The sequence below is a fragment of the Rhopalosiphum maidis genome, chromosome 4 (assembly GCF_003676215.2).
Source record: "Rhopalosiphum maidis isolate BTI-1 chromosome 4, ASM367621v3, whole genome shotgun sequence".
Classification (NCBI taxonomy): Eukaryota; Metazoa; Arthropoda; class Insecta; order Hemiptera; family Aphididae; genus Rhopalosiphum; species Rhopalosiphum maidis.
Window position 1 is genome coordinate 46,802,076 of NC_040880.1, and position 25,161 is coordinate 46,827,236.

General features: G+C 26.2%; 4 protein-coding genes across 10 annotated transcripts; 2 read left to right on the top strand and 2 right to left on the bottom strand.

The window, feature by feature from the left end:
• Positions 1–77: 77 nt before the first annotated feature.
• On the bottom strand, positions 78–3,134 carry LOC113558613 (DDRGK domain-containing protein 1). The gene is made up of 6 exons (XM_026964108.1): positions 2,827–3,134; positions 2,647–2,751; positions 2,192–2,325; positions 1,872–2,129; positions 373–478; positions 78–309 (listed from the first exon to the last, which is right to left on the bottom strand). The coding sequence occupies exons 1-6, from the start codon at positions 2,912–2,914 to the stop codon at positions 152–154; spliced, it is 849 nt and encodes a 282-aa protein (XP_026819909.1). The 5' UTR covers positions 2,915–3,134; the 3' UTR covers positions 78–151.
• Positions 3,135–3,302: 168 nt separating this feature from the next.
• LOC113556622 (transmembrane emp24 domain-containing protein eca) lies at positions 3,303–6,312 on the top strand. Its single transcript, XM_026961686.1, has 5 exons — positions 3,303–3,568; positions 3,776–3,891; positions 3,977–4,081; positions 4,141–4,287; positions 6,108–6,312. Exons 1-5 carry the CDS (start codon positions 3,439–3,441, stop codon positions 6,255–6,257), a joined length of 648 nt encoding a protein of 215 aa, XP_026817487.1. The 5' UTR covers positions 3,303–3,438; the 3' UTR covers positions 6,258–6,312.
• Positions 6,313–6,535: 223 nt separating this feature from the next.
• Positions 6,536–19,543, bottom strand: LOC113559129 (serine/threonine-protein kinase 10). 6 transcript variants are annotated; one of them, XM_026964746.1, is made up of 18 exons: positions 18,996–19,543; positions 16,313–16,562; positions 15,814–15,978; positions 15,555–15,753; positions 15,146–15,495; positions 14,982–15,086; positions 14,496–14,586; positions 14,228–14,379; positions 13,471–14,071; positions 13,000–13,175; positions 12,636–12,926; positions 12,284–12,562; positions 10,580–11,014; positions 10,257–10,520; positions 9,557–9,670; positions 9,138–9,495; positions 8,970–9,073; positions 6,536–6,911 (listed from the first exon to the last, which is right to left on the bottom strand). In XM_026964746.1, exons 2-18 carry the CDS (start codon positions 16,469–16,471, stop codon positions 6,750–6,752), a joined length of 4,005 nt encoding a protein of 1,334 aa, XP_026820547.1. In that variant the 5' UTR covers positions 16,472–16,562; positions 18,996–19,543; the 3' UTR covers positions 6,536–6,749. The 6 variants fall into 6 exon arrangements, with proteins under 6 accessions (XP_026820547.1, XP_026820546.1, XP_026820542.1 ...); XM_026964741.1 differs by lacking the exon at positions 6,536–6,911 and adding an exon at positions 8,440–8,667; XM_026964744.1 differs by lacking the exons at positions 6,536–6,911; positions 18,996–19,543 and adding exons at positions 8,440–8,667; positions 18,842–18,976.
• Positions 19,522–24,208, top strand: LOC113559131 (rho GTPase-activating protein 19). 2 transcript variants are annotated; one of them, XM_026964747.1, is made up of 10 exons: positions 19,522–19,994; positions 20,066–20,277; positions 20,342–20,505; positions 20,579–20,788; positions 20,845–21,056; positions 21,627–21,779; positions 21,852–22,070; positions 22,141–22,212; positions 23,151–23,465; positions 23,616–24,206. In XM_026964747.1, the coding sequence occupies exons 2-10, from the start codon at positions 20,147–20,149 to the stop codon at positions 24,003–24,005; spliced, it is 1,866 nt and encodes a 621-aa protein (XP_026820548.1). In that variant the 5' UTR covers positions 19,522–19,994; positions 20,066–20,146; the 3' UTR covers positions 24,006–24,206. The 2 variants fall into 2 exon arrangements, with proteins under 2 accessions (XP_026820548.1, XP_026820549.1); XM_026964748.1 differs by lacking the exon at positions 23,151–23,465 and having other exon boundaries at positions 23,616–24,208.
• Positions 24,209–25,161: the final 953 nt, after the last annotated feature.

Sequence of the window (25,161 nt, forward strand, 5' to 3'; positions counted from 1 at the left end):
TCATTTAATATTTTATTTTCAATAAAAAAAATTAAAAATACTGAGACAAACAAAAATAACAAATTTACCCATAAATGTATTAACAATTACATTTTTTAATAAATAATTTATTTAGGGATTTTATATATTATCCAAGAAACAGTTTTTATATTTATGTTGCGGAAATTGGTTTATCAAGAACAATCAAATTATTGCTATGTTCAGCTAATTCTGTTAATGATACTCTTCCACGTTTATTGATAAATGAAGCAACTGCGTTAAGTTCAGATTGTGATATATAAATAAACTTCCCTCTATCATCAATTACTCCTAAAATTAAAATAATTATTTAATTTAAAAACAAAATAATAAATATAATTTAAATCAACATACCAGTTAATGAACCTTCTTCTAATAAACTTTGAATTCTATCTATTACAGCCTGAGTTTTTAATTTGAACTTTAAAGCAAGCTCATCCAGAATAATTACTTTATTTTCCTGAAATCAACAAAACAATTATTAAATCAGTTATTGTTCCCATTATTGATTTCATTAGAATAAAAATTCACCGGCTTCATGCACTTGGATTCCTGAACGAATATATTATTCCCCCCCCCCCCCACAGCAATGGAAAACTTTTATGATTAGTTAACCAATATTTTAGTCAATTTGTAAAGAAAATATTTATGCTGGGGAGAGCATGTATTGAAAACATTTAGGTTCTTGTTTGCAGCCCGTTGTACTCTTATTTTAAATGGTCTATAAATCATAAAAGGTTAGAAATTCTAATTGTGTGTAATATGCTCGTTTAATGCTTAGATCTTTATTAATGGACAGAAAAATATTTACACTTATTCTTTACTATAATTAATTAAATTGTAAAACATAAATCAGCAAAATACTAAACTATAAGATGCAAAGTATTGATATTTTATATACTATACTATGTAATGCATATGCCTACTTTCCTTGTCTTCCAGTTGTAGTATTATAAAATAGTTAGTTTTATTTAATTAAATAATTCAAATATACAAGTGCATGTAAATTTGGTGAGGCATGAAAGTTCTGTGGACTGAACGGCTCAGGTACATTTGATTAATTAACTGTGGTGCTGGGAATGTTATGTGTGGTATCCCTTCAAGTTCTTCTTCACTTAGACTGTAGATATTGAAGTGCGTTAATCCTTTGATTCTATTGCATTTTCTGGAAGCTGATATTCAGTCCTTCGAAAGTTGTTTTCGTAAGTGCAATTTGTTTAAGACAATACAAGTATTATGCCCTATCATTATATGAGATGGGTAGGTCAAACTTAGTTTAGTATAATCAAATTTGTGATTCTCTTTTCTACACATTTAATACATTATGATTTAGGAATAATAGTCCAAGGATTCATAAATATTGTGAAACAACATATTTCCTAACAATTTATATTTTTCTAGAAAAATGGTAACCTATTACAACAAATATAGTACTATAAATGATGTCCTATCTAACACTAATTATGAGATAAAAATAATATTTAGCTAAAATTTCTACTGATATAAAATTTGCTGTTGTATGTGTGTAAGACAGAGACAACATGCAGTTACTACGTCCTCTTAAGTTTTCCTGTATTTTTTCAAACTTATTTATACCCACTAGGGAATACATAAATAGTATACAGTGAACATATTACATTTGATAATAGATCAATTAACTAAATATTACAATTTAAATTAGGATAAAATAGTTGACCACTAATTGTATTATGTTGTACTTTTGGAAGATTGGGACAGCACATGCAGTTGCAGGGGGCCAGCCACTTTATCTGATCATAGCAATTTTTGAGTAAGTTAAATGATTACCAGCAGTATTTATACTATTAATAAAATAAATAATAATAGTTTCTAACCTTAACGTATTCAATGAATTGTAATAATGTTGCACCTTGATCTTCTAATGTCTCTTCATAGCCTTCTTCTACTACTCCAAAAGTTTCTTTTAATTGTACATACTGTAGATATTCTTGTTTAGCCTTTTCTTCTTCAATTTTCTTTTCTAGTGCTAATCGCTCTTGTTCTTGTCTCTTTTCATGATCTTCTTTAGCTTTCCTTTCTGCTTCTTCTGCTTCTTGTTTTTTTTTACGATCTTCACGTTCTTGTAATTCAACCTATAAAAATATTTATTGTTTAAGTGGCAAATTCAATGTATGCTTAAAAAGCATAAACCAACTTCTCGTTTGGCTTTTTTTTCTGCTTTAGCTTCTAATTTTGCTCGTTTTTTAGCTCCTAGTTTTGGATCTATGGCAGCTACAACACTAGGGTCAACTATAGCATCTTCATTCTCAACATTTTCATTTCTTGGTTCTAAATCAAGATTAAAATATTAATATTTTTCTAACAAGCACTAAAATATTTTTTTTTTTTTATTATTAATTAAAGATTTAACAATATTATTACAATAATACAATAATATTTATCATGGGCGTAGATAATAAGGGGAGTGTTGGGTGTTCAAACATCCCCCGAAATTAAATAAAACAATTGTATTATTTAATACATACAACTAAATTATTCATAACTTTATAATATTAATATAGATTTAGACAAAAACCCTCTCTGAAAATATTTCCTACCTATGTCCATATATATAATTTTTTAATAACTTGATATCATTATAAGACTTACCTATAACATTACGATTGTTTCGACGTAACGTGTTACGATTTTGTACACGAACTCCGGGTCTAGGTCTAACTATAGGATCTTCTTGAACAACTTTCTCAGGTCCACCTTAAAACATTTCATAACAATCTTATTTTACATCCAAATACATAAATATGAATTAGTACAAAGAATTGAACCCACTTTTAAAAAATTTATATCGAAATACAAAACCAAACAACCCAACAATGACCGATGCTGAAAATATCGAGAGTAAAACTAAAAGATCCATCGTACAAAAAAGTAATACGCTAAATAATTTAATTTAATATTTCGATTTGCTTTAAACTTTCAAATTTTAATAGTTAAAAACTCAAAATTTAACTTGTATAATAAAAAAGACGATCTAAGCTGTAAGCAATAAGCATTCTAATTTTTAAGCTGACATCTCACCTATTATAATACTTATTACTTCGGACATCCACCACGGCCATTTAGATATAAATTATGGTGACTTCTACAATATTATCACGATAAGATTAATAAATATTATTATCAACTTAGGTATACGACAACAACAGAATATTATCAACTATAAAATGTTACAAACGAGAAATAATTTAATGACGTGTATTCATTATTGTTCGACGGCCAACATTGTTTCTATGTTCATACTTTACACACCGCCGAAATTATAATTACTGCAATAGTGTTTTAACTTCTTCTTTATACATTTTACATGTCTTTTTTTTGTTCTAAGTGAGTTAAAGTATTATTCTATTTTAATTTGATGTCAAGGCTTAAAGTTTAAAGAAAATGATTTTCTATTCCTTTTTCTTACTTAGTGCGTATTTTTTGGGCTTAGTTCAATGTTTATACTTCCATATTGGCGAAACAGAACGCAAATGTTTTATTGAAGAAATTCCCGATGAAACCACAGTAGTCTGTTAGTAACATTAAAATCCTCACATTACACTTTTATACTGAGTTGTGAAAACAATCACTAAACATTTAATGAATCAATAGTGAGATAATGGCCCCTTAAATATTTAGTGGCCTATGATTGCTGATTGATGTATTAAATGTTGATGGACTATTAAATTAATCAATTTTTTTAATAATTAGGCATTAATATTTGTTCATTTGTTTACAGCACATTACAAAGTAGAACTATTCGATGTGAGAACTGGTGGTTTCACTCCACCCACCCCGGGTATTGGCATGAATGTTGAAGTCAAAGACCCAGATATGAAAATAATTTTATCCCGGGTATGTATCATACCTATTAGCTAGATTTTGTACAAAATACAATTTTTTATCTTAAATAACAATAACAATATTTTGTCTCATATAGGTTTATAGTTTTGAAGGAAAAATTTCTTTTACATCTCACATACCGGGTGAACATATTATATGTTTGTATTCCAATACAACTGCATGGATTGGAGGAACACAATTGGTAAACTTATAGTATTTTATTAATATTTCTTTTACTATATATTATGTTTTATTAAACAGAGAGTTCATTTGGATATTCAAGTTGGTGATCAGGCCATTGATTATGCTCAAGTAGCCCAAAAAGAAAAACTTTCAGACTTGCAACTCAGAATTAGGCAACTTGTAGAACAAGTTGAACAGATCATCAAGGAACAAAGCTATCAAAGAGTAAATAACATTAAATTTATATATTTTTTAAGTAGTTGTTTGTAGAATTTGGTACCTAGTTGAAATTTGAAAAGTTCAATACCAATTACAACTTCCAAATTTAATGGTTGAAAAATAAACCATTTAATACTTCTTTAGTAACCCCTGCCAAGTTATAAACCTAATTTACATAATTATTTTAAAGGTTGAATTCTGAATCTCAAATCAAATGATCATTTTTTAAATTTAAACAGGTGGTTGTAAACTCTACTAATTTCCTTAAACCAACAACTTTACTTAACTAGTTAAATATCTTATATTTTATAGTACAATAAAAATAATTTAAAATGACGTTTAAGGTATCATAAAAATAGGTCATAATAACCAATGGTCCTAACAACCAAAATTAAAAAGATAGTTACTATAAAACAGTACTTATAATATATAATTATGAACATTTTATTGTATTTTTGTTTCTAACTTTTCATCAGTTGTTGAACTTTATTTTTAATAATCAATTAGTGACACTGACTAAAGTATTTTGCCTTATCTTAAAATGTATTTTTGTCAAAAATTGTTGATAATATGACCCATATATTGCGCGATTATTATAAATAAAATATTTAACTAAATTCACCAAGAATTAACTTTTATAACATATGATCATAATAAGAACTAATAAACCAATAAGTAAAACATAAGCATTTTTTCAACATATCTCAGCCTTTAGGTCTTTAAAATATCATATCATAACAGTGTTTGATATGAGCAGCAATATGCGACTTCGGGTAGTGTCATAAACAATTTGAAAAATTGTTGTATTGCTATATCAGCAAGGGATTTTTATATGAAGAGCATATTTGTTTTCCATCTTAATTCAAAATGAATATTAATATACTTTAATGTATTCACACATTTTATAGATAACTTAAAAATTTAAATCTTAAAAGTAAAAATAACAAAAATTACAGAAAATAATATTTTTGACTTATCAATTAGTTTAATTAAATATTGTCTCGTACTAAAATAGTTTAAAACTAATATGTTAAACCCTTTAAAATATTGTGATTTTTAATTATTGTCATAAAAATTATATTTTATTTGATGATAAAAGTTAATAGCTAATAACTTTCTGTGAATACGTTTTATTTATATTGCACGTAGATCTAAAAGAAAAAAAACAAATATTACACGCAATGTCAAATTTTAAAATTAAATAAGTTATACATTTAAATTTATATTACATTAGTTGGCCTATACTTAAATAAAAAATTCTCATGTAAGAAAATTTTAAGCAGTATTACATCATGTTGTAATTTATGATTACAACATTTATTTTTCATCAATTTTTCAGGAGTTAAAGTTGGTTGTTCATATTTAGCTTAAGTCGATTAGGAATTTGAGATAATTGATTTACATATGGCAGGTTTTGGGGAATATCCCTCCTCAAAAAAAAAATCATACATATATATATATATATAAAAGATGTTATATTATGGGTCTCAAACTACCCATAAGAGCATGGACCTGGAACCAATGTAGTATAAAGGTGTAAACATAGTTTCATTGTTAAAATAAAGTAACCAAGTGTATAAATTATAATTATATTCTCAATGATAAAGTTGTGTATGAATATAGATTAGTACAAAAATAATTTGGATATATGCCATTAAATATAAGTAATAGAATTTAACTATTTTTGTTAAATAATTACTACATTTTTCAATGCTCTATGAATATATTTTATTTATTACTTTTGCTTTGTTTTATACTCAATTATAACTTATGATTTATCTTAGTTTATTTTAATATAATATTAATAACAATTTGTATAATTACAGTTCCGGGAAGAAAGATTTCGTCAAACCAGTGAGAGTACTCATCAACGAGTTTTCTGGTGGTCACTTTCACAGTTATTCATACTTTTGGTCATGGGTTTCTGGCAAATGCGTCATTTAAAAAGTTTCTTTGAAGCTAAAAAACTTGTTTAAATTAATAACTGTGTTCGAATGTTTTAACAAAAATACAAACCCATCCTTAAATGTATTTTTGTACATTTTGTAAATATTTATAAAAAAAAAAATTTGATGTATTCTTTATAATTATTATTAATTGATAGTTTTTCTGAATATATGAATAATTAGAATATTCTACGTTTTTATATAATTTTGTTTTATTAAATAAAATAAAAAATTTAACAGTTTTTTATTTTACAACAATGAATTTGTTTAATTTGCATATTAATAATTGCATGAATTAAAAAAACAAATTGTATCGTATAAACTCTTAAAAAATTATCTATAAATAGTATATATATATATATATTAACTTCATTCTGTATACAAAACTTAATATTTTTAAGAATAATGAAATATACATTGTATTATAATAGCAACAGGGGATGAGGGGCAATGTTGGCACATATGGCTAAAAAAATTTAACAAAAAATAAATATATGGTACATAATGGTATGTACAGAAGAATCAATCAGCTGACATAGATGACAGACTACTGCGAGTAGAGCTTCTATGATGATAAGAACGATGATGAGAAGAAGGGCTAGTATTAATTGGCAACATACTATTTGCCGGCCCAAATATTGCTTCTTGTTCTTCTAACTGTATAGCAAACTGCTCTTCAAGTTTCTGAAATATAATTTGTTAGTGTAGTAACATAGTTAAAAATAATAACACATACCTCTGTCCACAACTTATACTAGGTAGAAGAAAGTACTAAGAGATGTATAATAAAATTTAATCTGGTGTATAACATAAAATTGAACATTGTTTAGATTTCAGTTGTTAAATTAAAATTATCATTCATGCTATACATATTATTTTGAATTGATAAGATGCAAAATAAAAATTGATAGAAATAAAAAATTATTTCTTGGTAATAAATATTAAAACGTGCATTAATAGTTTAAAATTAAATTAATATACAGTGTTACTTACATAAAGTTTTTATTGCAGCAGCACTCAGGAATAAGCAAGGATAAAAGGATGCAATAATAAATTAAGCGTGTTTTTATATGGATTATAATAACTTAAATAATATATACAAAATATTGAAAAAGTCAGTTAGTGTCATTGTTTAAAAATAATAACAAAATATAGATTTACAGTATACAATAAAAAAAAGATACAAAGAAAAGCTCGAAATTAACTTCTATAACCATTAAAATAAGCATAATCAGTGCAAATAAATAATAATAAATGCAATAATGTGTTTCAAATGTAATTTATGTGTTGAATACTAAGCAAAGTTTTGTTCCATGTCATGCTTAAAATTAATTATCAACTATTTTTCATATAACTATAATACCTTGATGATTTACCACTATAAATTAAATTTAGAAAATTATCAAATTTTAAATGTAATGACAAGAAAAAATACATTTATTAAAACACAATGATGTATAAAATTAAATACCAAATAATAAAAATAATTGTATCAATGATCATAATTTCATTCATACTTGGAATAAAAAATATATATTTATTTTTGATAAATATAACAAAAAACAGAAAATCATTTTGGATAGAACTTTTTTTAATGCATAGATAAATTGATGCTCATTGTTTGACATTCATTATTTGTCAATTAATTTATAACAATTTTCAAAGTTTTTACTGAACTTTTTATACTTACTATTTAAAGTCTTAAGTTTTTAAGAAAGAAAAGTTAAACAACTGGTAAATCATTGAGATATATTTTTATATTATAAAATAAAAATAATACATTAGACTTATTATATAAAAAAAATAATAGTATTAAGTATTTATAAGAAAAAAAATGTATTTTATACATTTAAATTAAAATGTATATTGTAAAGTGTATTTTTTTTAAATATATGACATGTGCCAGTAATATACTTATTCAATTTATATATGTACAACACATAATCCACACAATTTATTTTATCTATAATGATAATATATATATATATATATATATATATATTCTGATTTATATTTAAAGGACAATATTAGTTAAAATAAATTTATTTTAAATTAAAAAAATACTTAATATATGGAATAACATAAACCAGGTTAGGAACACACTTTCTAAAAACCAAATGATGACATGTAAACCATTTGGAATAGTACTAAAATTTTTGTTCAAATGCCATCTTTTAGTTAGAGCTCACTCAGTAATCAGTATACAGAATTGTTACATTGTGGATTGGTTTGAATGATGAGGAAATTGATTGGCACATCGCCTAGGAAGAAATCCTGAACCAGGAGAACGAAAAGAAGTACTGGACAATCGAGGAGAAGAGAGAAGAGATGAAAACGAATATTCACGTCTGAGTAACGTGTTGCCAGGGGATGGAGGCAATGAATAGCGACTGTTCCATGAATTTCCTTTGGCTTGCCTCGCCAACTCCATCTCAAGGTTCTGATAAAAAATATAAACTATTTTGGTGGATGGTAAAATGTAGATTTCAAACTACCCTACCCTTTTTCTACAATGGGTTAAAAATTAAAAGTTATTTAAAAAAGTTAAGATAGTTAATTGAGATGATTAATATATTAAGAGAAAAATTTCCATGAAAATTTAAATAATCTACTACAGCAAATTACTAGTTATTAATAAGATAATTCAAACTCAAGATACTACTTCCATTGGCATAAAAAATAACTATACTAACTTTTCTGTACACAATAATATAAATAAATGTAATACTTTCAAAAAATTACCTGTTTCCTAGGTTTGAGATGAGCTTTCCATTCTCTCAACTCACGAGCATACAACTCTTCTTGCTCTTTTAACTTAGTTGTTTCATGTTCCATTAGCATTTTACCTATTATTAAAAATTAGATTATTATAATTAACAGAATTTAAAAGAAAAATAATTGAGATAGTACGTTTTTCATTTTGAAGCTGTTCAAGCTCCCTAATAGTTGTGTCATTTGCAATTCTAAGTTCTTCGAGCTGTCGTTGTTGCTTCATTTCAAATGCAAGTGTTTCATTGCGATATCTTTTTTTTTCATTTTCTTGAAATTTCTTAAGCCTATTACGTTCATACTCTGTATCTGGATTTGGATTAGATGCCAAACTTATTCTAACAGATTCACGGAACATCATCTCCCGTGCTTTCATTTCAGAACGAATACGTTTTGGCAGTGATCGTTTTTCAACACCTTGACGTTTTTGCATTTCCTCATCTTTACGTATATTCATTCGTTTCATCTGTTCTAATTCTTTTTCATGCCTTATTAACATCTAAGAAAAAACATAAACCATTAATTATAGAAATTTTAGTAAGAAAAAATTATTATTGTACTTGATGCCTCTGCAAGAAAAAACCATCTTTAAGCTGTCTTTTAGCTAATTGTTGTTTTTCATGAATTTGTCGTTCTTCCATTTCCCACAAAGCTGCTTCTCTAGCTCGCATCAACTATAATGTTATAAAAATATTTTTGAACATATATTTATAAAAATATTTTAATTGTATTTTTTTCTTAACACTTTGACTGGGGCATGGTTTGATCTGAGCGATCCTCCTATGATGAATATTTTTCGTAATAATAGTAATAAGTATAATAAAAATATAAAAAATACCCGGAATCTCAAACCACTATGAATTAACCAGTTTCAACCGTTTATCTGTGCGGTGGCACAAGCACAAATAGCTTGTTATATGTTGGTATTATTGGGAGAATTTAGAAAGTAATACAGGTTGTCGATGCCAGCCACATAGAACAAATACGATGTGCTGACGTCAGCAGTCAGTGTTAAATATATAAAAAAAATTAATAATTAAATAATAAACGTGTAACTTAAAAAAGATGTTTCAAAAAATCAATAGTTGATATTAAAAATAGATTAAAATATAATTCAAAAACGCAAAGTCAGTTATCTTATATGGTGTTCAAATGAATACTAACCAAATTACAGTCATTATCTTATACAAAAATACAGAATAAATAACTAATTAGTATAATTAAGCATCATTTCTAAATATTTACATACAAAGTTTATACCTGTTGTTTCTGTTGTAAATATTGACGTTCCATAAGTGCAATTTTCTCCTGATGAGCATCACTCAGTCTACTCAAGGAACTTTCATGATTTTCATTTAGTTTCTCGAGGAATAATTTTTCTCTCTCCTCATGTTCAGTCTCTAACTTCTCTTTTTTATCCTTAAACAAATTTTTCCGCCTTTCTTTAGGCTTTAAATCTACTTCTTGCTTTAAAAGTCTTAACTCTTGTTTTAAACCTTCTCTGAATTCTTTTAATTCTCGCTCCTAAATCATTAATAATAAATCAATCACAAAAAGTATACAAATATTAATATAATTATTACTTGTTCTAAACGAATTTTTTTTGAAGTCATTCTTAAATCTGCTTCTTGCTGGGTTTCAGCTCTCTCAACAGCTTGACGTTGCTGTTTAACCATTGTATCTAAATCAGCTTCATATTGTTTAATTAAAGTCATTCGTTCCTGCTCAAACTTTTTATCTTGTTGCTCTTTAGATATGACTGCTTTAAATGATAAATCTTGAAACTGTTTTTGTTCTTGTTTTTGCAACATTTTAAGTTCTCTTAGTTCTTGTTTTCTAAATATCTGATCATTATATCCATGACTGGAGTCTTCATCGCCATAAATTACTTTGCTAGTTGTTGTTGTCACAACTACCCCATCTACTTCAAATTTTCTAGTACGTTTTCTGGTCTTTTTTTTCATGTTTCTTATTTCCAGTTCTTCTTTACTTATATTTCGACTAGTCCTTTTCATTTCCTAAAAAATATTTACTTATTTTTTAGTATAGTAATAATTAATTTTATTTAAACAATTTTACAAAGTGTATATGGCACAAAGACGTACATAATAAAAACAAAAATAGAAAATTAAAACAGAACTATCAGATTATTGAGAAGGTTGCTAAATTCCTGGAAACCCTGAAAATATCAGGCAATTTAAAATTAGTTAATGAAATTTCGGTTAATCCATAGAAATATAAAAAAATGGTAGTTTAGTAAAAAAAATTATATTTTATAAATTTATTAGTATTAAACATAAAATAAATAATTGTCCAGCTTTATATTGCCACATTATCTATGTTATAAATGCATTTTGTTTTTATACATAACTAAATTATGAAGATTAATCTAATAATGTATGATAAATTATATCACGTATGCAATAATCTACTCGAGAAATAATTATTATCACAAAATAACAGTATAATTATATTAAATCTTAATAATTATTGATTGTTGTTTTTAGAAATATTGATTTACCTTGTAAAAATATAAAATACTATTTATACCATAAACTCCAATTATTAAAAAAAATTTATCTGTTCAAAATATTCATAGAATCCTATGAATGTCTGGAAAATTACTTAATTTGATTTTTTATACCAAATTTTTAGCAACTCTGTTATATTTTAAGATAAAAAAAAGTATTACAATAACAATAATTGGAAGTTAAAAAGGCGTGTTCTTTATATATGTAAAATAAATATAAGAGAATACAAAATGTATAAAACTAATGAAATAAATAGAAGCCTAGAAGGCTACAAAAATGACATTATAATCATGGATATTTGAAAACATTACACGTCTCCAAGTCTATTTCTTAAGGATTAATATCACATCCACATGTGTTTTCTCCAATTATTCATCACATAAAAATATCAAATATTTAATTATCAAATTTTACATTCTAAATAATCCATTTTGTTTAATTTATTTTTAAAAATTAGAGTGAATTGACCTTATATTAATGTATAGGAATCTCTAGCTTTTCAAAGACGTTTTGTATTTCAATTTTAAAGTAAGTAATGAGTATTTTAAAATTCTAAAATTATTGTTTATTAGTATGCTTGTAACTTGCTTTAAAATGAAAGTATTAAAAATAATCTATGTAGGCCTTGGATAATAATTTTACTCTTTAATTATTAATATATTTTTTTTAAAATACACTAAAATAAATTTTTTAAAAGTTCTATGTTAAGCATTAGTAAAGTTAAGTTAATAAAATCTACTTAAAGTTAATACTTACTCTGCTATACTCTGGTTTTTTACGTAATACAACTTCATCTTCATATTCTCGAGGAGGTAAATTATTCTCTTTATTACTACTTCGACTATCATGACTTATGGTAGTTGAAACACTTTCTGCATCTGATCTATCAAATGTACGTGTACTGGCAGCTGAAGGCGGAGTTCGTTGACCTCCACTACTGTATACTGATCCACTATCTGAATGTGAACGAGATGTAGATCGTGTTGGAGAAACATGGTGTTTATTATTTACTACAATTCCATCAGAATGTTTTGACTAAAAAAGAGATAACATGTTGTCAAAATTTTCCTTCTAAGTTAATTTCAATTTTTTTTTTTTTTATAATTACCGATTTATGCACATTTGTTGAATTATTAACGACTATGAATACTTCTGTTGGATCACTAGGTTTGACCATTGTAGCACGTCCATTCATTTTCACTTTATTGGTATCTGATGCTGTAATCACTGGTACACAAATAGGTTTAGATACTTCAATATCTTCTTTATCTTTCCATGGATGTAATTCTTTAACAGAAGGTTCTTCTCCTACTGTTATAACAGACACATGACTAGCATCCAGTTCTTCTTCATCAGCTTGTGATGAATTTATCACTACAACCTCATCTTTTTTCTCAATCTTGAAATAAAATATGAGTGAAAAATCATTTTAAGATTACAAATTACAAGTTATTTAATCTTAGATATTTTACCTGTGATTTAGTGTTGGTATCAGCAACTATAATCACTTGAGTATGTAGTCCTGGAGGATGTGTTTGAAGAACAGGTGGATGTGTGGTAGTTACAACAGTAACCTTTGAATCAATAGCACTCAAAGATCCCACCCTCACCAATGTACCCCCATTAATTGAATTTTCATTTTGTTCAACTAGAATCATAAGAAAAACAATTAATTACCTATGTCAGCGGTTCCCAAACTGTGAGGCCCGAGCTTTTGGCAAGGAAGGCGTGCTCCTGTTGTTAACTTATATTGTAATAAAAACTAAAATGTTTGTATATTTAAATACTATAAATTTGTAGTTTAATTTTTTATGGGTGGTGCAATTATTTTTTTTAATTTTTAGGGTGGCGTGAACTAAAAAAGTTTGGGAACCACTAACCTATGTCAAGTCAAAACATTAATTTTTATTTTATTTTTTATTAAAAAATTATAAGTAATTTACTATTATCTTTAGTTTGTATTAGATCAGTCTCATCTTTGTTGTTTTGAAGTCTCCCAGCTAATTCATTCATAACCGCAGTTGGCATTTTTCCTTTATTTTTTTCAACATTTTGATTCATTTGTAAAACTTTATCCAATGATGGAGGAGAAGGTCTTCTTTGATTACGATTAGAAGCAGATGAACTTCTTCTTCTAGTTTTTATTTGAGAGTCTTCAATTGAGTTTACAATTGGACCATTATTACTAGCAGCTATTGATATAGGTCTAGAATTAGATTTATCATGTTTGCGTAATTGTATTGATTGAATAGATATAGAATGGTTCTCATTGCCAATATTAATAGGCTCTTTCTCTATTTCAGAATTATTATTAATAGAATCGTTAATTTCTGGATACTCATTATTGTTTGATTTCGGAACTTCAAGTTCTTCAGGTTCAGTCACTGATTCTATTTCTTTATCTTGATTCGTTTCCTGAACATTTAATACAATTGGTAAATTTTCTGATTCTTCATTTGATACTAATTTAACAACTGAAGACGGTTGTGGTAGAGGTGGTGGTGGTGGTGCTGGACCTTTGTTTTCAGAATGTTTTTTTACCACCTATACAATTAAAAAGTTTATTATAATTATAAATATAAATTACTTAACTAAGTCTTATTAAAAAATGATACCGTTTAATATATAAATTTATACAACTTTTAAAACTTAAAAATATGCAATATTAAATATATAAATATATATATATAATTAACATACATTTTTCTTTGAGGAAATTTCTTTTGAAGAAATAATTGGTTCAGATTCGTGAACATCCAAGATTTTTTCATCTTTTTTGATTTTTTTAGTATCTGATGAATCTTCATCCATCTCTCGTTTTTTTTGTATTTTTGGTTTCATTTCAATTACATCTATATGAAAAAATCATATTTTAAGAATAACAGGATGTTATGAAATGAAAATATTAATATTAAATTTGATACTATAAAGTTAATCATAGTTTTATGTATATATTTTTAATTTTTACCTTTAGTTTCAGGTTCACTTTTAAGAGATACAGTGTCATCTTCGACTGCATCCAAGTCCAGGGGAGGTAACTGAGTAGATTGTGGCGATTCCTATGAAATTGTACCATATTAAAATATGTAGTCAACATTTTATTAAATCTCTAAATACTATATTAACTTCATCATTCAAAATAATATTTTATTTAGTGTACATGCTTAATCAAAAATGAAATATATAAATGGACTGTGCACACAAGGGTTAGGATAACTTACCACCAACCCTTTGATAGTGGTTCCTGTTTTTTCTGTACTTCCTATCACGTGTAGACTACGTAAGCATGGAAATAAATAGGTGAATACATTTAATTTAAGTCAATGTGAATACAAATGAATGCGTACACAAGGAATCAAATTATAAGAAAATGTATTTACAATTTTATAATAGACATACCCTACAGTGCTTGACTTAAGCTAGATATATAATAAGTAAATAAATACATTTTTACCTCAGGTTCTTCATCTACAACCTCTTCTTCAACCACCTCAGCTTTATATTCAAGTAATAAATCTCGAATTGGTTTTGGATCTATATTTCCATTGACAAATGGGTGCTAAAAAAAATTAAAATTAAAAAATGTTAAATGTAAATAATCGTACTAAAAAACATTACTTTAAGAAGATCATCTGCAGTTGGCCTTTGAACTGGATCTTTTATAAGGGCGTGTGCTACAAAGTCATTAAAATTCTTAGACCATTTAGATGGTTGTTCTAATTTAGGAGGATCAGATTTTTGTATTTTAAGTAATACACGCATAGGAGACATTTCATGGTTTGGAGGTTCCATTTGTGCTAATTCTATAAGTGTTATGCCTAAAGACCAAATATCGACTTTAAAATCATAAGGATTATCCCTAAAAGTTTCGCATAAAACCACTTCGGGAGCCATCCAATAAGGTGTTCCAATAAAAGTATCATGTTTTTGTAATGTTTGTTTATTCTTAGCAGAAACACCAAAATCAGCTGTAATATATGTTAAAAAATTAATATTAATATGTCAATAACTAATTTTAAAAATTTACCAATCTTAACACCAGCACTAGTTGTTAAAAGTACATTTCCAGCTTTAAGATCGCGATGTATAACTTTACATTTATGAAGAAATGCTAACCCTTCACACATATACTTGCATACATAAGCTATTTGTTCTTCAATTAATGCACGATCCAACTCAACCATAATTGAATCTAAAGCACCTCCATCACAATACTCGATCAGCATCTATTAAAAATATTAAAAATTAGATACAAACAGTAATACTAGCTTATTGTTATAATTTACCCAAAGTTTAGAGTTAACAAAAAATGCTTCATACAATTGAACAATATTTGAATGTTTACATTCAGCTAAAATGTCAATTTCAATCATAAAATCAGCTAAATCATCTTCACCTTCTAAGATACACATTTTTGCAGCAGCTAACTGACCAGTTTCTCGATGTTGAGCCTGAATAACACATATTAAAATATAAAAAAATATAATTTTTTTTTACTATATTTATAATTTATTTATAATTAAGTTAATTTTGCTTGATTAACTTAAAATTACATATAAATATTATTATTTTTTAATTGACAACTGCAAAGAATAGTAGATATCTAATAAACAATAAGTAAGAACTTAATTTAATTTTTATGTTGAAATATTTTTTAAATTATTTATTAGAAAAAATAAATATAACTTTATATTCAGCAAAATTTAAACATAATTTGTACATTTATTAAATAATTCTTATTTGGGCTATAGTATTAAGTAAATATATATATAATTTAAAATTTACCTTATAGACTTTACCAAAAGCTCCATCACCAAGTTCACCAATCATATCCCAAAAATCATCAACATCACAATCCATATGGATGTTATTGAATACTTTCTTCTTTTTCGCTTCATTGTTACCTAAGTGAAGCACTTTTTTGAGGCCACTTAAAAACGACATTTTAAAAATGTCTTTACACAATATCAGAATCAATCAGGATGATGTACTCGTAAGGATCGCATGACCCAACTGTTCTCAAACTTTGCATTGCCTTTTGTCAAAAACAAAAAAAATTTAAACAACATTAAAAAAAATAATGCAATATATAAAAAAACAGAAGAATACGGCATTAATATAGATTTACCAAGTTAGTATCAAACATTTTGATTTTTTTTAGAGTTATTTTCATTTTGAACATTAATCAAAAATACTATTTAATATTTAACAAATATTATAGTTAAACTATTAAGCTTAGGAAAAGTTCAAGGTTAGTATTAGTACAAATAGTATTAACCTATTTTATTTTTCCATTTAAAAAAAATCCAATCAATAAAAAATAAAATACATTTTAATAAAAATATGAAATTAAGATTTAAAAGTATAGGAATACAATAGGTTAAAACGGAAATATACATTTTAACATTGTGGTAGAATTGAAATAATATTAAAAAAATTAAGCCTACAGTTGCCATGATTTTATCAAACAATCCGGGACAGAATAGAAAAAAAAATTTATTGAATTTTATAATGAGGTACCTATATATTAAAAAACAAATGATACATTATTTTATAAATCCATAACATGCAAAAAATGTATATCAACAATTGTATTTATTGTTAATTAAATTATAAATTATAAAATAAATGCTTTTTTTTTAATTCTTAAAAACATTATCAAACATAAAATAATAAGTAGGAACTTAATATCTATTTCATTTTAATTAAACTTGTCAGAGGCAGTGCACACACACTTCTTTGTTGCACTCAAATTCTCCCAATAATATTATTTTATTATTAGCCTATATATTTGCCATCATTGCTTTATTCTGTATTTGTTAACAAAAACATTTTGACTCTCAATTAAAATTATCATTGAAAAAATTGTGGAAATTAAACAATTTAATTTCTTCCCAAAATTTATTTTAGAGACACTGGTACACCAAATCAATAAACCAGTGATAGTTACAATTTTCTATGGCAACCCTAATTAAGTCCAATTTAGTATACTACTTAGAAAGATCATTCATCAATTTATTATACAAATACTAATCTATAAAAATATAAATAACTTTACTTTTAAACTTGTTGCCTAGATAGTATAATTTATAACAATAGTTAACATACTACTGTATTCTTTTTTTTTTTAAATATTTCAATATATATCAATTGTTTAATAATGTGTGTGAAGTAGATAACTAAATATTATTATTTGTACGTCATAATAATAGGATATAATTTAAAATTTATTTAAAATACATATATAGGTATATAAAAAAGCAACAATTGATGTAGGTATGTGATAGTATCATAACAAATTATTATTAATTTAATTAGGCTAAGTGAATTAATGTTTGTTTATCTAAGGTTTAAGTAAGTATTGTTGAAATGATAATAATAATTAATAACTAATAAGGCAGCTATAGTCTTGAACGTATTACAGACATTTAAACATCAAACATTAGTACAAAATTGATTCTCAAGGTCTAAAGCCTACCTACCACAAATTCTTTACAAAAATATATACACATATCACTTACCAACCAACATAAATCAGAGATAGGTAAAAGAGATAACAATATACATTTTGAATAAAATATGCAAATATTAGATAATATGATGCATAATATGGAATAAGTACCTAGCTTATAAAATAATGTAAGCTATTGATAATTAATATGAAAAATATAACAAGAATTTCCAATGATAAAATAAACATCAATACTTCATTTATCATAATAATTGCATATTAGTCAGAAATACGACGAAAGTAGGCTTAAAACATATAAGAATAAAACAAATTATCGTAAAGTATAGATATTTCACAATGATAGAAACTAAATTGGTGAAAATAAAATAAAATTTTATCCACTTGCACACTATAGTGTAAACACACTAGATACAAGTATAATTAGCAAGTTTTAACATACCATGATCACTGGACAATATAGTTGTAAAAATTCCTCACCTGCAACTGGAAGGCTAAGAAAAGAAAATTCAAAAAAATTTGACGATATAGTATACGAGGAATAATCTAGCACACATGACACATTCAACTATACACATACATAAATCACTCAAATAAGAAACAAACACGATGCAAGCAATATAAAAAAAATAAACTACTACACAAATAAGTAATGACACATATCTTCTTATCTCTGTTACATTTACATTGGTCGTAATTAATATTATTATTATTAGGTACAATGACGATGTACGTAGTAAGAACCTAGGTGTTTATCGCACCTGTTTATTGGAAACGTAGATAACGTCGATTTCGAATGATATTATTAAAAAATTAAAATGTACGATAATATTATTATTAATTACTATAGGTATTATGATTTTGATTGTAGGTAATGTGGACCATTTATCTTCAGTACACGCCGGAATAACGCAGCAAAAAATAATAATCGTAGGAAAAATCAAAACATATAAAAAAAATATATCAAAAACGCAACTACAATATAATATTTGTCCTCACCACGCCTGGACGACGGTGCCTGTGAAAAATGACGTCAACAAGGTGAACGCGGCTTTCTGTGGGATGAGATTTCAGCAGTACCGGACGTCCTTGACCATGTTTTATTGGAAATCTCCGTCGAGATTTTGTGGCGGCCCCGTCGACTGTTTTTTTTTTTCTCTATTCCGTCCAGACGCGTGACAACGACGGATCAGCGACTGCTACAACACGATGGTCGTCACAGTGATGTGTGTGGGTCTGACCTCCGGGGGCGCACAGTCGTCTGACCCAAATGTCGAACGGGACGTCCGGAAAATAAGGACTTGGGAGCTTTTCGGGGGTTTATCACGCGGCCGGACCCGCCGGAGGACTTGCAGGCAACGTGTTACGGGCGGGACAAGTTGCAGAGGACATGTCGATAGGCCGGATACAAGCGGCGTTGGCACGTAAAACGTGTAAACAGTAAATGCTCGTGAAGTGTCGGGTCTCAACTGTTGAGGAAAAACGAAAAACAAAAACGAAAAACGCGACTTTTAAGGAGAAAAAAATAATAAATAATTATTAAAAAACAATAATAATAATAAAAATGATATTTAATAGACGTCCAGAAGTAGGCAGTGTGGCCAGACGACGGGAACGCTACGCATAATAATCCCACCTTGCGTCCACGATATTTTCCGTTCCTATCTTCTGTTTTTACTTTTTAGTAATCGGTACGTGAAAAAACTGAAAACATTAAAATAAAAACCGTTATAATTTTACAGATATAAAATTTAATTATTGTAGTAAATAGTAATATAGTTCAAGTGTTATAGAAATTCTATTGAAAAAAAATAAGAATGAAATAAAGTATTGTCAAACATTTATTATGCAACTCTTTTACTTGCTTGACTGCGTGTATTGTAGGATATCGATTTGTGTATTATTTATTACTTTGGAAATGTTTTAATTTTTTTTTTCAATTCATTTACTGTTCAGAATTACATAATGATTACGGTACTGTGTTCATTGGAAGTTCAGGTATTTAAATATTATTTCGTGTTTGCATTGTCGACTAACAATATATTCGTATTCTGTTTGTTACTACTTAGATTAAAGAAAAAAAATATTGGTACTGCAAATGAGTTCATAATTTCAAATTCATTTTTTTAATATTTTACAACTAAATAAAAATGGCTATGGAATTATTGGACATGAATGAAGATTGGAAACTTGCTAATAAATTAAGAATAGAAGATTCAGAACAATTTTATACATTGGTTCGAATGCATTTATCGTTTATACTAGAATCTAACATTAAAGAGTGAGTTAAACATTCAATTTTTCAATTTTATATGTGTACTTATGTATACTTTTTCATGTTCTAGAGGGGAATGTACAGTTGAAGAAAAATCAAAAATCAAACCCATTAAATGGTCTTTTATGAAAAAAGACAAATGTTCTGTGAAAGGGGTTATGGATGGAGCACCAATTACTCAAGAAGGAATTTGTCAAGTGTATCAACTTATTGATTTCTTGTCTCAAGAAGAAAGTATGTACTTTTATTTTACTTTTACATTTTTTTATTAAAATATTAGATACATAATGAATATTAAAATTTCTAGATGTTATGCAAGAAGGTATATTTCGTAGAAATGGTTCTATCACTCGTCAACAAGAACTGAAAGCACTTTTAAACCAGGGGCAAACATTAGATTTATATAATGGACAGTTTACTGTTCATGATTGTGCAACTGTTTTGAAATCATTTTTAGCTGAACAACCTGAACCAATAATGACAGAAGCATTTTACCCAGCATATTGTCAAATATCAGGTATCATTGAATCAAAAACTTGAAAATATTGAACATTTATCATAATTTTATTTTAGAATTATGTCAAAAAATGGAGATTAACAATAATAGTCAACGTTTACTGAGAGCATTGCAACTTTTATTATTGTTATTGCCGTTTGATAATTTAGTATTGTTAAAAGATATCATAAAACTACTACACTTCACTGCTAAACATTCAGACAAGAACAGAATGCCACCCGATAATTTAGCAACATTATTTACTGGTCATTTAATTGTTCCAAGAAAGGTATGTAAAAAGATTATGTCATTGATTCGGAAAATAGTCACTTTATACGGTCTATTGTTTAAACCGCTTAACGCAGACACTTTTTACAGTCGGGTAAAAATGTGTATTTTGAATGCGAATACTTTACTATCATATATATAAAGTACTTATTGTAAATATAAATTATATACCTAAGTAGTAAGTATGTATAATGTAAATTATTAAAATATTAAAATTAAATAAAGTCATTACAAATGTTAAAAATATAGTTTAATATAAGTAAAAATAATCAGTTTTTTAATTTTTTACTTCTATATTTCAATAGTTATGATAAAAATGTGTACAATATAAATTTAAAAAAAAAATTGTTTAAAAACTACATGTCATATATCATATAGCCAGTGTCCGTGTTCTGCTATCTTAAATTTTATTCAGTCATACAAAATGTCTGCGTTTTGCACTTTTAACGCTTGAACGTGCAAAGTAACCTAGAACCTATTTAATCAGAACTTCTTACATACATTGTTATTAAAAGTATTTGAGTAAATTAAATCAAAATTAATCTGAATAATGTGTTTATTCTATTTTTAGTTACCAGCTGAAGAACTTTATCAAATAACTCAAAATCTATCACACATTGTAATTTATATGATAAAATTAGGGTTTGATTTATTTAAAATCCCACCAAATTTATCAGTAGATATTAGAGCTTATTGGTCTAAAAAAACTTTACAACCTGTTAAGGTATAACATTGTTTTATTTATTTAATATTTTGTTTATAAATAAGAATAAAAAATTATATAATGCGTCATTAGGAGGAAGGAACAGTTGCTACAACAGTATTTTCATTCACTGACCGTACAACTACAACTAAAGAAAATGAAGAAAATCCAACAGTTAAAGCATTAGCTGAATTATATGCTCATGTGCATAATTTACCAGAATCTGCTGAAAAGCGTAGAATGTTTATTAAACGTGTTAGTAATCATAACTCTGTAATAACACCAAATAGAAGTCTTACAAATTCGATTAAAGTATGTAATTTAATTGCCACACTGAATACTTGATAATATTTGTATAATAATATTACATTTTGTATTTTAGAAACACATTTTTAAAAAAGGATCGAAGTTTAAACAAGGTTCAATGAAGTCAGCAGAAAGACAACAATTGAAGGTAATAAGTAATAAATTTTTATTGTGTAGTGAAATAGTAAAAAAAAATTATATTATATGTATTTTTACATAATTTAATAAGTAATAATTAACAAGTATATTTATATGCAAACAACTTTTAAATCAAGAAAAATATAGCTTACTTGGTGTTAATAAAAATTTATGGTAATTACAATTATTATAGCTAATAAGTAATAAGTGTTTTAATTTATTAGAATATACTAATTAAACTAATTAAAAAAAGAGATAAATCTTCAATATTTATTCTAAATTTGAATTATTTTTTAAGCTTCTTAAATAATTTATTCTAAATGTATAATAATAACATTAAAACTTCAAAACAGCAATATCAATGCAAACAACTAAAATTATATTTATCCAAAATTCATTAAATGTATAACAGTAACAAGACTAATAACATAATTTGAATAATTTGGTAAAGGGTGCCATGCATTATTTTATTTTTCATTTATTTTAAAACTAGTTATTCCAAAAATTCTACCTTCTATATGATCTAATTAAATATTAATCCTCTACTTAAAATAAAAACTATTTTTCTTGGCGGCCATCATATGTCTTTATAATAAAAATTATAATTTTTAATTTTTTGATTTTTAACTTAATTCTAGATTACAATTAGGTATTTATTTAATATATACTTTGAAAAAACAATTAACAATCAACAATAATTTATTAAATTACACTTTTCATCCATTGTTAATTTAAATTTTATTAATCAGCATATTTAAAATCTATATACAGTATTTATATTGGTAATTAATAAAAAATAAAATTGATCCATTTTAGAATTATCTAAATCAAAAAGCTTTAGTACTGTTTATGTTCAAAAAAATGCTTATGTGTTATGTTATTCCTATTTCTTAAAATTGCATGAAAAACACTAATCTGTGCATGTTGTGTCCATTGGTATGTGCTCAGCTTGCAGAAGAAAAATCCAAACCATCTGCAGCTACTTCTTCAGATAAAGAAAATAAGGATGATTCATTTAAGATTAAGAAAAAAGGCACAAAGAAATTACCAATTAAAGAAATGAAGTACTCAAAACTTGAAGATCATTGTTCACCCAAATTAGACATTGATACACCTGTGGATTGTTTTTCTACTCCTAATGTTGTTAAACGTATTAAACGTTGTACTAGTACTCCATCAGCAGTTACCCCACATCAGCAACACCCTAATGATGATATGTCTCCAATTACGCAGTCAGCTCAAAAAATGACCAAATCTATGCAGGTAGTCAAGATGAGTTTTTTATATGCACAAATGCCAAATACCAATGTATGCTTTTTTAAATTAACCACTGTTAAGTTATGTAAAGTTGTGACTTGTATTGATTTATATTATTTAAATCAATTTAAACTTATTACTCTAAACTTTTTTCAGGAAACAATGATGACTCCGAGAAGTCGTAAACCTGTGGTAGCATTGTCAAACTCAAACATACATAAAATGAAACCATGTAACAGTGATTCTAGTATTTCAAATTTGCCAAACCGGCAAAGTCTAACCTCTGTATCATCTAATCCCTACTATTTAATGACTTCTGGAGATTCACTATCCAGTTCATTTCGTGACTACTTATTCAGTCAAAGTGTACTGACTGCTAGTCCAGTAGATCTCAGTTTTGGTGATACCAGTTCATCGTCCACACAGTCATTGCTTTCAGATTTGGAGGATGACCAATTACAATTCTCTAAATGTACCTCATCTACAGAAAGTTTACCAAAAAGAAAACGATTAACAAGTGAAAATTTTAATGAAACATTGTTGTGAGATAATTTTATACATTTTATGTTAAATTGTTTTTATTTATATAAAATTAGAAAATGTATGTTTTCTTCATTTTTGTGTCTTCCATGTATATAATTTATAAAAAGATTCTTTTAAAAACCACAACAAAAATATTAAACTCTCAATTCCAAAAGTATATTCTATTTGAATTTGTTTGATTATTGAGTATGGTGCTTTGATTTATCAACAATTTAAAATAAAATTGTAGTTATTATATATTTAAAATTTGAACTTCTAAAGCATAAAATATTATACATTTTTATAAATTGTACGTGATTCATTTTTATTTATACTTGTACAGTATGTTAATAAAATTGTATTTTTATTATAACTATTATTATTTTTTAATTACTCACTAAAAATTCAATTTTAGTATACATTTTAATAAAAACTCTTATTTATACTATTGATTTCTTTAAACATTCAGTACCTTGATGTTAAATTTCAACAGTAATAAAGTTTAAACTGTTTGAAGTCATTTAGTATTTAATGTATTGATTTTATAACAATATGTGATTATTTTTTTTGTGTGTGTGTGTGTGTACTTGTTTACACGAAAAGTAGTTGAAAAAATTCTTTGATTTTCAACTTTAAAGGTGGTTTCTGATAGCACATTTAACGTATTTTGTGCTTAAGAGGACGTTATACCCACATGTGTAGTCTCTGTCTTACTAATGTAGATCATAGCAAATTTGTGTTCAGCAGAACACATTTTGTGATGTTAGCTTTAATATTAGAGTAAATTTACCTATTATCAAATGTAAAGGTAAGAATATTATCTAGAAAATGCCATATGCTTTTATTGATATTATCATTTTAAAGTGAGTTATACCTATATAAAATATTATAACTTTAAAATATTCATAACTCCCAAAGCCTTATTTTACTAATATTATTTAATATAATATTTATTAATAGTAATCCAACCATAATATTATAAATAATTGTTTGATTGTCTTCTTAATAAAGTTAAAGGTTTTCTTTTTTTTTTCTGTAAGCTTACAGTTTTCTACTAAAAAAATGTTATTCCCCCTTTAAGGAAAATTCCTTATTACACCACTGTGACTATCATGTCTCTATAGTCTATATAATATCAATGTAGGTATACAAAAAAAATTTTTAGGTAGTACAAATTTTT